At 45.8% G+C, this 17,576-nt stretch overlaps 1 protein-coding gene across 1 annotated transcript in view; it reads left to right on the top strand.

Moving 5' to 3' along the window:
• LAMA3 (laminin subunit alpha 3) overlaps positions 1–17,576 on the top strand; it is a 240,568-nt gene that overhangs the window by 13,254 nt on the left and 209,738 nt on the right. Inside the window, exon 2 of the mRNA XM_065889461.1 lies at positions 4,064–4,216. Within this exon, the coding sequence (XP_065745533.1) occupies positions 4,064–4,216 (153 nt within the window). The remainder of the gene's footprint in view (positions 1–4,063; positions 4,217–17,576) is intronic.

The following is a 17,576-nucleotide window of genomic DNA, read 5'->3' as shown; positions in this document are numbered from 1 at the left end:
TGAAGCTGTGACTGGTAGAGGCAGGATTTAGACCTCCATCATTCTACTCCAAAATGCATCTCTTTGAAACAAATTAAAAGAAAAACCCTCTGTAATTTAGCCTGAGTGGACACAGTTTTTGAGTAATAGGTATACATTTTGCAGGTGTTTGCTTATCTGCCTGAAAAAATACATACCTGGGCTTCCCTGGTGGCACAGTGGTTAAGAATCTGCCAGTCAATGCAGGGGACACGGGTTCGAGCCCTAGTCCGGGAAGATCCTACATGCTGTTGAGCGACTAAGCCCGTGTGCCACAGCTACTGAGCCTGCACTCTAAAGCCCGCCAGCCACAGCTACTGAGCCCACATGCTGCAACTACCGAAGCCCACACGCCTAGAGCCCGTGCTCTGCAACAAGAGAAGCCACTGCAATGAGAAGACTGCGCACCACAAAGAAAAGCAGCCCCCGCTCGCCACAACTAGAGAAAGCCTGCACGCAGCAACGAAGACCCAACACAGCCAAAAATAAAGAAATAAAAAATAAATAAATTAAAATATACGTACCTGGAACCAACCTGGAGCCCCTTGTTTGGTCTCTCAAATCCCTTGCTCCAGGAACCCGGCACACTAGAGGGCAAAGCGCCCCCTTCTGGTGGGGTGAAAGCTGTGTGTGGGCCGCAGAGCTGGGTGCTCTCCTGGGCTGTGTGATCGCCCTTCACCCCACTCTGTGCAGACGTTTAGGTGCTCAGGACATTTACAAGATGCTTGTCTTAGCTGTAGGTAACCACGCCCATGTGCTTTGTGTCTCTCAGAATGGAGAACGTTCTGAACAAGGTTTTGGTAAAGGAGGAATCCCAAGTTTGGAATGGGCACACTCCAGAATGTTCTCCACATCAGGGCTCCAGCTGGCTTGGGTCTGGCCACTTGAGACAGTGCCTTTAAGGCACATAACCTCAGGAGCCTCGGTGAGTGATGGTGAGGAGGAGGGTTCGCGGTAGCGCAAACGTGGTGATCGTGAAACAGGGCTGTCGATGGGTGAGCGTGGTTAGATCTTGCCGTGTTTTCTGTGCCTGCCGCAGGGCACGGCTGCAGCTAAGCTTCTGTCAGATGGGGTTCTCTCCTCAGCTGGATCTCTTCCCACACATCTGGTCGTGGGCAGGTGTTTGGAAAATCACATAATTGCTATTGCAGTGCGGCCTCACTCTATCCAAATCTAAGACGGGGCTCTTTGATGCAGCTTCCAGAGCAGCCAGGCCAGGATGGAAAGCGTTCTGAGCTCTAAGGACTGTGGCCAGACCCACACACGGGTCCTGGTTCCTGCACATCCCGGCTGTGTGGTTTTGAGGTGAGGCCCTTCGCCGCCGTGAGCCTTCACTTCCGGGTCTTTAGGTCCTGATTTGATACGCATCTGAGAATGTGGTGAAGATTCGTCAGGGGAGGCGTGGCATGTCTCTCCTGGGCTCCCACGCCCCACACGCTCGCTTGATCCCAGCCCCTGCTGGTGACAGGTTGCGTTTGAGTTACTTCTCTTCTATCCCACTGAATTTCTTCCGGGGCCGGGTCCAGCTCTTAGCGTTTGTTCCTTTGTTTTTACCCCAGCGTCCAACACAGTGCTGCACACACTGGTGGCGATTTGGAAAAGCTGAATAAATGAATGACTGTTCAGACAATAAAAGAAGTCGTGTTAGGGAGTGGTGCTGTAATCAGCCTCCAGTTTCTTAGAACAAGACAGTGTTTATGCTGTGAATTCAGTTGCACAGTATTTTATATGAGAGGCTTCTGGTTAAGGAGAATCATCAAAAATGTGAGCAACTAGGACAGACTATTTTTTTTTTCCCCATCTTTCTAAATGAGGGTAGGTCACTCCGTGGGCTTCTGGGCAAACACTAGCTTGTCCTCTGGGGACCTCCAGCCTTGGATCTCTACTCTCTTTTGTTGTTTATTTGAACAATTTTGTCCCCTTTCCTTCTAGCCCCTTCTATTACATTTGCTGTTTTCCACACGACTAGGCTAATAGTAGCTTTGACACAATTCAGAGTGTGAGCCCCTTGTCTTGTTTATCTTTCAATATTCTCATCTCTGTCTGGAATAGCTTCTGATACAGAGCACAGGGTCAGGGCAGGTTTGTTGCCTGGATAGATGGATAACTGAACACAAGGATGTAAGAATCCTCTCTGTTCTCTGTCTGTCCCCCTCTTCTCTGACTTCTACCAGTTTTTGTCCTGCTTTTATTTATGGTTATTTAAAAAATATTTGACCTCAGGTGCAGAATTAGATTAGATTATGGATTGTTCATGACCCTCAGTTTAAGACAAGCTTTCATCATTGGTCCTTGCATGATAAGCCTTAATGTGTATGTGGATGGATGGATTTAAAATAGTATAACAAGGGACTTCTCTGGTGGTCCAGCGGTTAAGACTCCACCCTTCCACAGCAGGGGGCACGGGTTCGATCCCTGGTCGGGGAACTGAGATTCTGCATGCCGTACAGTGCAGCCAAAAAAAAAAATTTTAATAGTATAATAAGCACCCATGAACTTGCTACCAAAACTCAAAATAGGGCCTTAGCAATAACTTATGTCTAACCATATGATTTCTCCACCTCCCGTCTCTCTTTTTCTCTCAATCTGGGGTAACCATCATCCTGAATCCTTTATTAATTTTTCCTTTGCTTTCCTTTCTATATAGTTTTTTTTTTTTTTTTGCGGTATGTGGTATATATATACCACATCTTTATCCATTCATCTGTTGATGGACCCAATGTTCTTAATTTTAATGTAGTCAAATCTGTCTCTTCCTTTGTGGTCAATGCTTTCTGAATCTTGTTTAAGAACTCATTCCTTGCTCCAAGTTCTTATTCACCTTTATTTTCCACTGAGAGATTTAAAACTTTTATTTCTAATGGTAAGTCCTTAATTCATCTATGACAACAAAAAAGGAACATCTCCATTCCTCATATCTATACTCTGGAGATGGAGATGAATGTAGATTATAAGCATCTACATCCTTGGAGGAGATTTGCTTCTATCACATGTAAGTCTTCTAAACTTCAAGAAATAATAATTTAATTCCCTCACCAAATAATTAAACTGGTAAAATGATTTCTAGGGAGAAAATGGGAAAAATAAAAATCATTAAAGGGCAAAATACTCATAAATGTTAATAGGTCCTAGCTTAAATAGTTATCAGTTATACTTATTATAATAATAAAATTTTGTAGAAAGGACTCAAACAATTTTTTGAAAAACCCTAATCTGCCTACTAAAAAAGAGTAATTCAGTAAGAAGATGAGATGATATCAGTAGAATCAGAATTCAGTAGAGATGATAATATCAAATAAATACCACTCCAGGATTCCCACTTACCTACTAAATTAACTGCCGACTTCTCACTCCAGTACCCACAGCCCAGCCACAGCTCCCCCGCTTACCTTTCAAGTGTAGTTTTCCATTACTTATGCTCTTGTTCAAATGGACCAGCTGGTCTCTGTGCCTTTGCTGCTCATTCCTCCACCTGGAACACCTTCCTTGTTGACTGCTCACTGACACTTACCAACCTCCTCTCCATCCTCACAGGCAGCTGAAATCCCACCTCTTCCACCCTGCCTTAGACCCAGCGCTCTATACTCTTGCCAAACCTACTTCCTGTATGGTTACTTGTATGCTTATCACCTCCACTGGGGCTGTGAGCAGGGATCCTCTTTGTATCCCAGGGCTTGACACAGAGCTTGCAGAGGAGGATGTAAACAGCAAAAAGGATTTGCTGAAGGAGAACATCATTGCATCTCAGGCACTACAGGCTCTTCTTAAAGTGTCATACAAGACAAGAAAAACATAGCTCTAACTGATGGAAGATAAATATAATGTGTATCCTAGAAACACGATAAACAGAGGTATAAACAGGTGATATGGTTTAAGACTGAACGAAAAAGAGAAAGCCTTACTACTGTCTTCAGAAAACATTATGATGAAATTCAATAGCTGAATTCTCTAAGCTATAGAAAACAGTCTTTGTTTCAATTACCTCTTCTACTAAATTGATAAGAAAAAACTACTTGACAATGAAACAAGAGCTTTATTATTTCAGGGCCAGTTCTGTGACTATTGCAATTCTGAGGACCCCAGGAAAGCACACCCCATCACCAACGCAATTGATGGATCCGAACTTTGGTGGCAAAGCCCTCCTCTCTCCTCAGGCACGCAATACAACAAAGTCAACGTCACCTTGGATCTGGGGCAGGTGAGTTGGGGCATTTCATCTGGAATGAGGAAAAATTAGTTTGGATCATTGTTTCTGTGGTTATTTCTTTCCTTACTTAATTTTTTATTGGAGTATAGTTGATTTACAATGTTGTGTTAGTTTCTGCTGTACCGCAAAGTGAATCAGTCATACATACACATATATCCTCTGTGGTTATTTCTGATAAAATAATGATTATTTTAAAAACAAACTTCAGTTTCAGTTCACTAATCACTGTGAAACCTGTTACATTAATATTTGTGTCCCTTGTCACCCAGCACAGTGCGTGTCACGAGGCAGACACCCATACCCGTCTATTAAATGAGTTAAAAACTAGTTGTAAGTTGTATCATTGGCAAAGGTATTTTTGGCAGTGGTAGAGTACATACAACATAAAGTTTAACATATTAGCCTTTTTTTTTTTTCTTTGCGGTACGCGGGCCTCTCACTGTTGTGGCTTCTCCCGTTGCGGAGCACAGGCTCCGGACGCGCAGGCTCAGCAGCCATGGCTCACGGGCCCAGCCGCTCAGTGGCATGTGGGGCATGTGGGATCTTCCCGGACCGGGGCACGAACCCGCGTCCCCTGCATCGGCAGGCGGACTCTCAACCACTGTGCCACCAGGGAAGCCCCTCCTTTCTTTTAAAGGCTGAATAATATTCCATTATATGGGTATCACATTTTGTTTATCCATTCATCCATCAATGGACACTTGGGTTGCTTCCACCCTTATGCCATTGTGAATAATGCTACTATGAACATGGGTATGGCAGAGATGTTTTTATAGCATTCTCTTTCCTGGAAATTCTGACTCTGTGGACACTGACTACCATAGTTTTTGTCCTTGTTTGGCCAGCTGGTCCACGAGGGTACCTGACTCAGACCTGTCCTCCTGTGGTAGGCTAAGATGGTCCCCACAATGCTTCACTCCTGGTGTACATGGCCCTCTCTTTTGACTGTGGACAGCACTAGAAATACGATGGATGTCACTTCCGTGATAAAGTGGCATCATATGACAAAGATGAAGGGATTTTGCAGATGCGTTTAAGGTCCCAAGTCAGCTGCTCAAAAGGGAGACTATCCTGAGGGACCTCTCCTAATTAAGGGAGCTCTTAAAAGTGACTGAGCCCTGGGCTTCCCTGGTGGCGCAGTGGTTGGGAGTCCGCCTGCCGATGCAGGGGACACGGGTTCGTGCCCCGGTCCGGGAAGATCCCACATGCCGCGGAGCGGCTGTGCCCGTGAGCCATAGCCGCTGAGCCTGCGCGTCCGGAGCCTGTTTCTCCGCAACGGGAGAGGCCACAGCGGTGAGAGGCCCGTGTACCGCAAAAAAACAAAAACAAACAAACAAACAAACAAACAAAAAAAGTGACTGAGCCCTACCCCAAGGAAGAGATTTGAAACATGAGAAATTTTCCTGCTGACCTTGAAGGGGAAAGCTGCCTGTGGTGATGGCCACATGGCAAGGACCTAAGAGTGGGTTCTAGAAACTGAGAGAGGCCCCAGCCAACAGCCAGCAAAAAAAGCAGGAACCTCAGTCCTGCAACCATAAGAATATGGATTCTGCTAACAACATGTGCAAACTCGGAAGTGGGTCTTCCCAGGCGTTCGGTGATTATCTTGATTGCAGCCTTGACCCTGGGCAGAGAACCTGGCTGCATCATGCCCAGACTCCTGACGTAAAGAGCTACAAGATAATAAATGGTGTTGTTTTATGCCACTAAGTTTGCGGTAATTTGTTAAACGGCAACAGAAAATTAATGCACCTTCTTTTTCCCTCCTTCAGACCAGGCAATGCCTCCCATATATTTCATCCTATTCCTTCAACAAATATTTCTTGAGTACCTGCTATGTGCCAGGTACTATTCTTGGTGTTTGGGATACATAAGAAATACAAAAGGGAAATGCATCCCACAGACTGGAAATCGAATGATACTGAGATTCCTTGAGATTCCTTCCAATGAACGTGCTATCTTCAGTTTGGTGATAGAAGGGTTTTGCACCTCTTCTGCCCATATGTTTTGTTAAATCAGGCCTCTCCTGAGAATATTTTCACCGTCAGTTTGCATCTGAGATAATTCAGGGAGATCCGTCATGGTGTGAAAGACTCCGTAACCCCAGTTTCAACTGAATTAGTCTTATCCTTCTAGCATTAATCAGTAGAGATTTTGCCTATAATGACTAGGATTTACCTGTCATACCACTTTTTAAACTGAGGATTTCTGTAGTTAGCTGGGAATTTTAACCCATTAAATGATGTTTACTGAACATACCAGTGCCTTGTGGATTTGCTCTTCTTCCCTTAAGGCTATTTTTTTTTAAAAAACCTACCTTTTGGGCTTCCCTGGTGGCGCAGTGGTTGAGAGTCCGCCTGCCGATGCAGGGGACACGGGTTCGTGCCCCGATCCTAGAAGATCCCACATGCCGCGGAGCGGCTGGGCCCGTGAGCCATGGCCTCTGAGCCTGCGCGTCCGGAGCCTGTGCTCCGCGATGGGAGAGGCCGCAACAGTGAGAGGCCCGCGTACCGCAAAAAAAAAAAAGAAACAAAAAACCTACCTTTTAAAAGTACCCTTTTGATGTATCTAAAAATCCTTAATTAAGATAGATGAATTAATAAAACACCAGCGTAGGAGCAGTTTAGTAATTTGCTGGTTGCTGACAGACATGAGCCATGGTAAACATCTTCATGAAGACTGTGCCCACCCACCTCCATCCTGGCTGGGATGCTTCTCTGTAGGTGGCTGAGAGTGTGGGTCCTAGGGTCAGCCCACCCCGGTCCATGCCCCGATGCACTGCTTACTCTCTGTGTGACCCTGAGCCACAGACTTCACTGCTCTCTCTTGCAGTTTCCACATTTATAAAGTGAGATGATACTAGTGCTCGCCTCATAGGATTGCCGTGAGGTTTGAATGAGTTGACTACTTTGTTTTTAAACCTCTTCAGGCTGGTGGTTTTTAAGTAAGTTTTTATTTAATAAAATGAAGTGAACTTTAGTAAACACTCATTATTAAAACAGACCGACTCCTAACTTCTACTCCTCTAGAAAATACTGTATATAATCCCGTAGAAAATACTCTAGAAAAGTCTAGAAGCAGGGAACGCAATATACATTATGTCAGACTGAGGATGTTTCTTTTTCCTTGTGTTGGAGCAACAGTGCTTTAACAAGCATGTTTTATCTTGTAAGCATCATATTTTATGCCCCAGTAGTGGGATCTGTATTTTCTCCTTTTTGCTGGAATTAACCAGGAAAGTGTCACTGAGAGATTAGATTTCATAATTGAATAGCGACCTACAGACCTTAGATTTAGGAAGTGCAAATCTTTCTTTTTCTTAGTTTTTTAAATTTATTTTTTAATTGAAGTATAGTTGATTTACAATGTTGTGTTAATTACTGCTGTACAGCAATGTGATTCAGTTATACATATATATACATTCTTTCTTTAATATTCTTTTCCACTATGGTTTATCATAGGATATTGAATATAGTTCTGTGTGCTATACAGTAGGACCTTGTTGTTTATCCATCCTGTATATAAAAGCTTACATCTGCTAACCCCAACCTCCCGCTGCATCCCTCCCCCAACCCTTTCCCACTTGGCAACCACCAGTCTGTTCTCTATGTCCATGATTCTGTTCCTGTTTCATAGATAGGTTAATTTGTGTCATATTTTAGATTCACATATAAGTGATATCATATGGTATTTGTCTTTCTCCTTCTGACTTAAGGAAGTACAAATCTTGATGCATGGTTGGGAAATAAAATATAGGCCATGAACTTGTTATTACAGAACCACTTTTTTCTAGCTATTGAGAACTGGAATTTGACTTTGATGTGCTGCAGTCAGTTTGACAGCTTACGTTGTCACGAGGTGGTTACTTTTCTCTGTTGTGTTTTGGACTGCTTGGTGGTTTTCATTGTTATTTTTCTTGGCCAACACAGTTTGACAAGTGAGAACATTGCCTTCAGGACTTGATATGGAAGGGCAGTTTTCCTCCTTACAAGGTGGCAAACGTAGGAAGGTTCTGCAATTCTCCAGGGGCAGTGGCATATTCTGGGGCTGTTCAAGTTCATTACATTATATATTACTAATCAGTTTCAGGCTATAGAATAAGAACAGCATGTGTTACTGGAAACTTTCATCTTGTCTGGCCAAGTATAATGAGTTTATTTTGACATTTGAAGCAAAATGTGGATGTCCGGTTTTTAAAAGGGAATTTTTGGAATGTAGGGACATTTGTTTCTTCCTGGTGGGGCGTGACCTCTGGCCATCCTCCCCTGTGAGATAAGAAGGTGTAGCAATGGGCTTGAGTTACGCTCCTGGATTTCCTTCAGAATCACAACGAATCTTACTCTGTGGACTCCCTATATTCACTCTGCTTTTCCTCCCCCAGGGTGAGATATAAGGAAAAACACATGAACGTGGGTGAGGCAGGGGTTCTCATGGTCCCTTGAAGTCAAGGTGGCCGGGAGGTTGGGAGGGGCTGGATCTCAGGTGGGAAGGAAGAGGGGGACCAGCACAGGGGCAAGATAGGATCCCCTGCAGAACAAGCCTGACTCATGGGTTCCAGGGAACAACAGAAAAACCATCTCAAGAAGAATTTTAAGGCTTTTACACAACTTGTCATGCCCTCAAGAGTACTGTTTTTAACCTATTAGTAGTAGAAATAAACAAAGACAAAGCAAAGAAACACCCCTCCCCCCCCCCAACCGCAAAAGGAATGAATGTTTGCCTTAGAGGCTGGAGGTATGAAAAGATGCCTTTGCGCCCTGTTCTGCAGGGTTGCTGGGGAAAGGGGCCTGGCTGGATAAGACCCCTTATCTTATCTTACCGTAGATAAGACAGTCCTTTGGGCCTTGTTAGAGGCAAAGGCTGTGAGGCCAGACCCTGCCCTCAGCCCTCCAGGACCTCTGAGTGAGCAGCCCGGACCACAGCTCCTGTGCCCGTTCACACATGTACCATCTCCAGGGCCTCCACCTGACTCCCTGCTTCCTGCCTGAGGGCTCTTTCCAGGCCCTGGGAGTTTTCTTAGCCTGTGTTTAGAATAGCTAGCCGTGAAGTGCAGGATTTAATGCCCCCAAGGCAACCCTCAGCCCAGAAGAGACAGGAGTTGGTGGAAAATCCCCTCATTTCCCTGCCTCTTCTTGGGACAATTCCGAGGAGCTTTCTTCACAGTTCTTCAGAGTCTCCACCAGGACGGAGCCCCAGTTGGCCCTGGTGGAATCTGCCTATTAACACCTCAGTCATTGGCTTTTCTCCCTCCTCTGTGTCCCTCTCCCAATTTATACTTCGTGAGATCAACTCCCAGATCAACTACCTGTACCCAAGTCTTTATCTCAGAATTGGTTTTATTTATTTATTTTTTAAAGTTATTTATGTATTTATTTTTGGCTGTGTTGGGTTTTTGTTGCTGCGCGCAGGCTTTCTCTAGTTGCGGCGAGCGGGGGGCTACTCTTTGTTGCGATGCGCGGGCTTCTCATTGTGGTGGCTTCTCTTGTTGCAGAGCACGGGCTCTAGGTGCACAGGCTTCAGTAGTTGTGGCACGCGGGCTCAGTAGTTGTGGCGCATGGGCTGAGTTGTGCCGTGGCACATGGGATCTTCCCAGACCAGGGCTCAAACCCGAGTCCCCTGCATTGACAGGCGGATTCTTAACCACTGAGCCACCAGGGAAGCCCCAGAATTGGTTTTAGAGAGGACCCAAACTAAGACAGGGAAGAAAGGGGCCAAGACTGAGGTCCAGAAACCCCACTAGGCGTCCACACAAGGAAATACTATGAACAAGTTATTTAAAATGCAGTAAGTAGAAAATCCAGAAAAATGTTTCTAAAGCTCTCAGATTAAGAGTAACGAAGGAAACAGCATTATAACTTTTAAAGAAAAAAAATAGGTCACAGAGAAATTTCCCATTAGTCTACCTATTTTTTCATGAACTCAGCATAGACTGTGAACTCCTCAGGGTCCAGATACATCTGAGAGTGAATTTAGTATTCAGATGCCTTCTACGAGCTTTTTTTTTTTTTTTTTTTTTCCCCTGGTCCTCTTCAACTTTTATGAGACTTTGGTGGATGAATCCAAAACATTCTTTGTAGCCCTTGTCAGTTCTGACTCAGATGGGAGGAAGGCCTGGGCTACTTTCTGATTCTTCCTGAGTGTGTGGGTTTGGGGGATTAAATTGGTTCTCGGGTTGCCTGGGTCATTAAGAGTCTGACTCAGTTGGGTCTCTGGGTGGATACAGTTCAATCCAGAAAGTGGATGACTATTGGATTTGACTCAGTCTACTAGAATTTCTAGAATTTCTAGGAATTCTCTAGCCTGTAAGCTTTAGGAAGCGAAGGACAATGTCTCCTTGTGTTCACTACATGATATTCTGCTCCCAACATCTTGCATAGTGTTCAGCACATAGTAGATGCTCAATAAATATTTGTCAAGTGAATGTAGAATGAGCCAAGGATGACTCAGGGTCGGTCTGAATTTCCCGGGCATGTAGTACCAGTGGAAGCATATTGCTGTGAGACCAAATCTCTGGGTGGGAGTGGACCAGCATTGGCCCTGTAATTAACTAGATAATTATAATACTTGGGTCTCTTTGCAACATCATTTAAGTATTTTAGAGGAATAACACAAGATACATGTCTTATTCAGAGCAAATTTATAATTAATAAATATTCTATTAATGAACATATAATCATGAGACTCAACCCTTGAAAGCAAATAATTTGTTAGTGGGTAGAAAAATAGGGACTGATAAAATCTCCTGAGCTACTAGGGATGCAATTTTATCCTTTATGCTACTGTAATAACCTAAAAATGGCAATTTGCCTTTGAAGTGCTTTTTAAGGAACTTACACATTAGGAAGAATCTGGCAGTCTGGCAGTTTTCTTTTTCTTTCTTTTTTTTATTTTTTTGCGGTACGCGGGCCTCACCACTGTGGCCTCTCCCGTTGCGGAGCACAGGCTCTGGACGCGTCAGGCTCAGCGGCCATGGCTCACAGGCTCAGCCGCTCCGTGCCATGTGGGATCCTCCCGGACCGGGGCACGAACCCGTGTCCCCTGCGTCGGCAGGCGGACTCTCAACCACTGCGCCACGAGGGAAGTCCTGGCATTTTCTTTTTATGTATAAAAAACCCAAAGAAGCTAAGTGGATCCACAGCAACAGAATAGAATCCTGAGATGTCAACTTTGCTTAGTTCTCTGAATCACTATCCCAAACAACATTGGTAATGTATGTTTGTGAATAGATTCCAAGATCTTTAAACACTACGATAGAAAATGATGCCTGGGAAATAGTTTCTGACCTAAAAACGGTGTATTCTCTGGCCATGTTGGTTGTTTTCAGTATTTTTTTCCTCAATTGATGTATTCTTTTTTCTCAATATATTTTTCCACCATCTACCCATTTCCTCAAGCCATAAAGTTGAATTAACATTTACTCCATGTATTACTTAAGATTATTACCTAAGGTTACTTAAGATTGAAACAGATAGATCTGATGCTAGTGGCTAAATACAATGCTAGTTTATTTCTCATTCATGAATAGTTGAAGCGTAACCGATCCTGGCCTGGTCACCCGCTCCAAACAATGGTTCCAAGACGTAGACTGACTAACTACAGAGAAGGCAGGAAACGTAGTCTAGCTGTTGCTCTAGAAGGGAAGCAAGCTCTCTAGTCAGCCAGGCAGTCTCTTCTGTGTGCTGCAGGTGGCTCCCACCTGTGGTGAAAGCTGAGATTGTGTATCTCTTCCCAGCTCTGTATCCACTGACATCAGCCGTGGTGGGAGCATTTACACCACAGGAATCAGCCAATGTTACACATCAAGGCTTCTTTCCAGGAGCCAGTATACCAGCATATGACTCACTGAGTCTCTTCCACATTCCTGCATTTCCCCCTCCTGCCACTCCTTACCATCTGATTATTACGTCTTGATTCTTAATATCCTGGAGTCCCGTTCCTTCTCTCATCAATACCGTGCTACCCTAGTTGGTCCTTTGACAGCTTTACCTGTGATTAGTCCACCAGCCTTCTAACCCCCCTCCCAGCCTCTGCTCTCAGGTCCCTCCCCTAGTTCTGCAGTCACTCATGGTGCAAATAGATGAGCTGAGAAACAGTAGAGATGACTGAGGTTGGCTGTTTTCCAGGCATCTACCTGTCAATCTTTCTCACTGCTTCCAGAGCGAAACAAAGGTTTAAACGTGTCATTCTCCCTGATGAACATCCTCTAGTTGGCTCCCCATTACTTTCAGAATAAAGTGCAAGTTTCTTGGCATGGCATATAAGTCCCCCCACGGTCTAGTTCCTGCCTTTTCACCAGCCTCTTTTCTAGATGCCACTTTCTCCCGCAGACCCTGCGTCACATCAGTAGGGACCTACTGGTAATTCCCTGAACACTCCGTGACATTTCCTGCTTTGTGGCCTTGTTTGGGTGCTGTTCATGCTCACCACCTGGTCTGGCTACGTCCTTCCCAAGGTAACTCAGGTTATCGCCTGCTGGAAACCTTCCCTGACTGCTTGCTTCCCTCCCTTCTGTTTCTGTTTACTCTGAGGCAGTTGCTATGCTCTGTCACGAAGGCTTGGTACACCGTGAGCTCCTTTAAGGTCAAGGAGCGCATCATAGTCTTCTTTTTCTCCATGGGCCTTAAAAGCCCTGGAAGGGGGCTTCCCTGGTGGCGCAGTGGTTGAGACTCCGCCTGCCGATGCAGCGGACACAGGTTCGTGCCCCGGTCCGGGAAGATCCCACATGCCGCGGAGCGGCTGGGCCCGTGGGCTATGGCCGCTGAGCCTGCGCGTCCGGAGCCTGTGCTCTGAAATGGCAGAGGCCACAATAGTGAGAGGCCCGTGTACCACACACACACACACACACACACACACAAGTCCTGGAAGGTCCTACATCCTCAATACATGATGAATTAAATGGAAAGAAACATTTCAATACTATTCTTTTTATAGTATCCCATTTGATTTTGTGTCTTGCTCTAACCATGAACAGCTGGGCTCTATTTTTTAACTATCCCTATTTACATTTGCTAGTTCCCACATAACCAGCACCACAAGTGTAACAGACATAACAGAAAATGAGTTAAATATGTTTCCTTCCAAAACATTCAGTAGGCTGTAGTCAGACAACATAAAACCAAGAATCAGAAGCAGGGATAGGAATTGTACGGGGAAGCAGCAACATTTTTCTACTGGAATTTCCTCCCAAACTCTCTATGAGTATATGTTAATATGCTAAAGTGCTAAACAAAGGTCACTGTGACTTTCTTGGGACTCTTACCAGGTCACCCTGAGTCTCACATCATTGTGACTCTGGTGTTCAGCTGTGTGCCAGGATTAAGGCCATTGTGGAGTGGTCAGAGGGATCTTTCTTGTCAGGAAGGGTGATAACCAGGGTTTGGCCTCCCATGGGAGGGTGAGGTCTGCAGTCCAGGAAGAGGCACTAGAGGGGGTAGCTCCCCAGCTGTGGGTCGGCACCCATCGAATTCGTCTCTCAAAGAGCTAGACGGCAAACATGCACCGGGGTTAATTTCTTGAAAACTCCCTGGATCATGGCTTATGCTGCCGAAAGAAAAATAAACAGAAACAAAGCCCTTGGTACCTTCTAGAAAAGGTTAATCCTCTTTCTTTGAGGACTGGCCATGCAGTTAAGAAGATAGGAGGAAGATGGCACGCCAAGGCACTGGTATTGAGTTCTGTGGAACTGGGAATTGACCAGAAGGAGAGCCACTTGGTTTCTTGGGAAGGACCCAGGCTGCTGTACCAGCCTTTGGCCCCAGCGGGGTGGTCAGGGTGGAGAAGAGACTGACTGAGGCATAGAACCCGGGCAGGCTGGGGTTGGAGTGTCCTGGCAGGCCCTCCCCCGTGTGTGTGGGGAGGACTCCCTGCTATGGCTGGAGACGCTTGTGGACAGTGTTGGTGAATGTGCTTTGATCCTTGTGAAGCACTAGGCAGACATAGACTAGTGCTGTCATTACTTAGAGAAATTGTCATTGACACCCCTCCTTCTCTCCTTTTCTAGGCTTCCAATACGCTTACACTGCCTTATCTCTTCCAAGTGAGTGAAGGATCTATAAATATATTCACAGTAAAGTTATGGAAGCTCAGTACTGATGTTATGTCTTCCCAGAATGTTTGCATCTTAAAAAATTATTATCTACGTTTGCCATGGAACTAGTACTTCTAGGAATTTATCCTAAGGAAATAATGAAATAAGTGCTTAAAATGTTTGAGCAAAGATATTCTTGGGAGCATTGTTTATAATTATATAACGTGGGAAGCCATCTCACGTCCAGTAAAAGGGGACTGATTCATTGAATGGATTAATTGGCAACCATTGGAAGGATGCCACAGAGGGGGTCTTTGTTGATCTGACGCATGTTTGTGCTATAGTGTGAAGGAAAAAAAGCAAACTATACGTAAGCTGTATATATAGCGTGGTATGATTTCCTTTGTGTGTATAAACAAAGCAAAAAGTCAGGAAAGAGGGAATCTAAAATGCTGAGTGCTTTTTCTGGATGGAGCAATTATTGATTTTTACTTTCTTCTGTGAATCTATTTTACAGTGTGATTCAGCTGCATGGCTCTGGGTTATTACATAGGTACAAATCTGGCTCCAGAACTTTCCAGCTGTGTGACACTGGGCCCTCTTAGTTAATGTCTCGGGGTCAGTTTCTTCTTCTGAGATTTGGGGATGAATCTAGAACCACCCTCACAGGGTTGTTGTGAAGAATTAATAAGGTCATACAGAAGAGCTCTTAAAATTATGCCTTACGCACTATGAGAAGTCAGTCCATGTTAGCTATTATATCTGTATGTTTTTCACTGAACATGTATTACTTTTAGAGTTAGAAAGACAGTAAAGACGATTGGGAAAATCTCTCCTTTTGGGGAAAGAAGAAGAATTCAATACAGAGAGGGCAAAAGGCACAGTTATTCCTGGTGGGATTGGAGGTATTGATGGAAAAGCTTACTTGGAGCTTTCCTGATGCCCTCTGTCCCCCAGATATGACCATTTCATCCCTCAATGAGGTTGGCCTGCTAGAGATCTTTAAATGCCAACAGAATCAGAGAAATGCCCAGTAAATGGAAAATTTTTTTAAAAGAGCCTCTTTTATTCTTTAGCTAATCTTGAAAACTGTTTCTTCCCTTGTGAAACTTTCATGATTTCAGGCATATTTTAGCTTTAAATCATGGCAGTTTTCCTATTACTATTAATGGCAAGCATATATAAGGAAAAACTGAATTTCATGAATTCTTCACAAGGGTTCCAACGAGAGCTTGTATTAAACGTAATGTCTCGGGGCATCCCTGGCCCCGGCGCCTTCCCTCCTCTGCCTGCCGTCCTCCAGGGCCCGCACCAGAGCCTCTGCCCCTCTTTCCACTGGTGGCCCTGGAGCCTTCCTGTGCCACGAGACATTTTCCTTTACTCTTTTCTTCCTGAAGCCTCTCCTTTCCCTAGTCCTGTTTCTGTGCTTTTCACTTTCCATTCTTCCATTGCATTTCCTTCCTTTAGAGAAAAACTAGACCCAAATCAAACCACTACCTGGTTTTCCTGCCCGCCTTCAGGAGGGGTGCTGTGCGTGTCCCCGGCCGCCCCTCCCAGCCCCAGAGTGGTGGCCCGAGGAGCCAGGTGGGAGGGTTAGGGCTCCCCCAGGACCAGGCTCCCTGACTGACTCCAGCCGTACCCACTGGCCCAGCCTCCTAAGGCCTCACGACGTGGGCAGCATGGACATCCTACCTCCTGGGACCTCTGCAGCTCCCTCCAGACCAGAGGGGCCCGGCTTTACGTGCCCCCCTCCCATCCCGAAGTTCCTGCCACTCTTCCTCGCGAGGTCTCCTTGGCATGCAGCCTGCAGATGAGATGCTTCATGCTCGCTCCTTTGTCTCTCTAACTCAACAGCAAGCTCCCGTGCTGTTTGCACTCCTCTCTTTAACTCTCAAACCACTAACGGCAATGTCCTGCAGTGTAGGAATTTCCGGATTCAGCACATCATGCGTGACGAGCTCTGTGCCATATACTTTAAGCACCCTGAGCGATGAGATTGCACGTTTACCTTTACAGTTTCTCAACATTGCGGAATAACCGGAATGAACGTTGGGGTCTTTCCCCTGTCTCGCAATCACCCTGGCCCAGCAGCCTCTCGCCATCCCCGCATGGCCGGTTCTAAGCACACGGTGTCCCAGGAGCTCCAGCGAGATGGAGGGGGCACACCAGGGGCGGGGAGACGCAGCGCCCTCCTCCTGCTTCGGGACCTCGTCCTGCTTCACCACCATCTGGGGGGGCCCAGCAGCACGAAATCAGGCTGGTGTCTCTATCAGAGGATGCAGGTGGGTGGAGCCAGGGGGCAGGTAGCATCAGGGTGAGAGAGCAGAGCCCAGGGCCTGGCTGAGGTCAGGTGGACCACAAGGAAAGCAGAGTCCAGCCTCCTTACTGCGGAGGGAGGCCAGGGCAGGGAGACTGGGTAGAGGGCAGCCATTTTGCAAATCCCTGTGTTTCAGGGCGAGGGTATCTCTCCAGCTCTACGCGGCCTGGGCAGGGCTGGACCTGGAAGCGTCTGCTGTTTAGGACAGTTGGGTTTGACAAGTTGCCGGGGCTGCCCGGCTTGCCCCCGTTGCTAGGTTGCTATGGTTTGAACTCCTTTTATTACTCTCCCAGCCAGCCTCCACTCAGCCCTAGATTCTGCTCTCCTCCCTTCTCTTGTCACTTCCTCCATCCGTGTGTGCCCCCTACTCTCCCCAGGGCTGCAAAACCACCGCCCAATCCAAGGGCACATGAAGATTCGAGAAGCACTGCTTAGACCAGTGTTTGAGGGCTCCTCAAACCGTCTGTTACAAGGGACCATTTTTTTTTTAAACATTTCTAAGCTGTCACAGACCAGTACCTTTGTAAAATACAATAAAAACAAATTCTTAGAAAAATGAATTGAAAAATAAAGCCTAAAGGCATACAAAATATAAGCCTCATTTAATAAAATCAGATTCAGTAGATGCCAACTTGTTCTCTCCAATTGTTATGAAGGTTTCTCAGTGCTCACCCTCGGTTTCTGTCCCTGTTTCAATGTGGATGAGTCACAAGCAGTCCATGGACCACACTCTGAGTAGCGCTGCTCTAGACCATGAACTGTCATTTTTCTTCAGCGTTATGATGCTGTCCTGAAAAGTCTGCTTCTCCTCTCTGTGACCACGAGTCTCTTCTCTGGCTCAGACTTGGTTACGCAGGTCAAGGTGTGTTTGCTAATTGTCTAAGACTGTAGCCTCGAGTCCCCTGTGACCGGGATGGTCTCCCTCCCCTCCCTCCAGCCACCCTCCGCCCTGCTCAGTGCCCGAAGCAGCTGACCTTCACGGGCAGAATCGATATTCTCCCTGCCCT

Source organism: Phocoena phocoena, chromosome 13 (genome assembly GCF_963924675.1).
Source record: "Phocoena phocoena chromosome 13, mPhoPho1.1, whole genome shotgun sequence".
NCBI lineage: Eukaryota > Metazoa > Chordata > Mammalia > Artiodactyla > Phocoenidae > Phocoena > Phocoena phocoena.
This window is presented reverse-complemented; position numbering and strand designations above follow the sequence as displayed.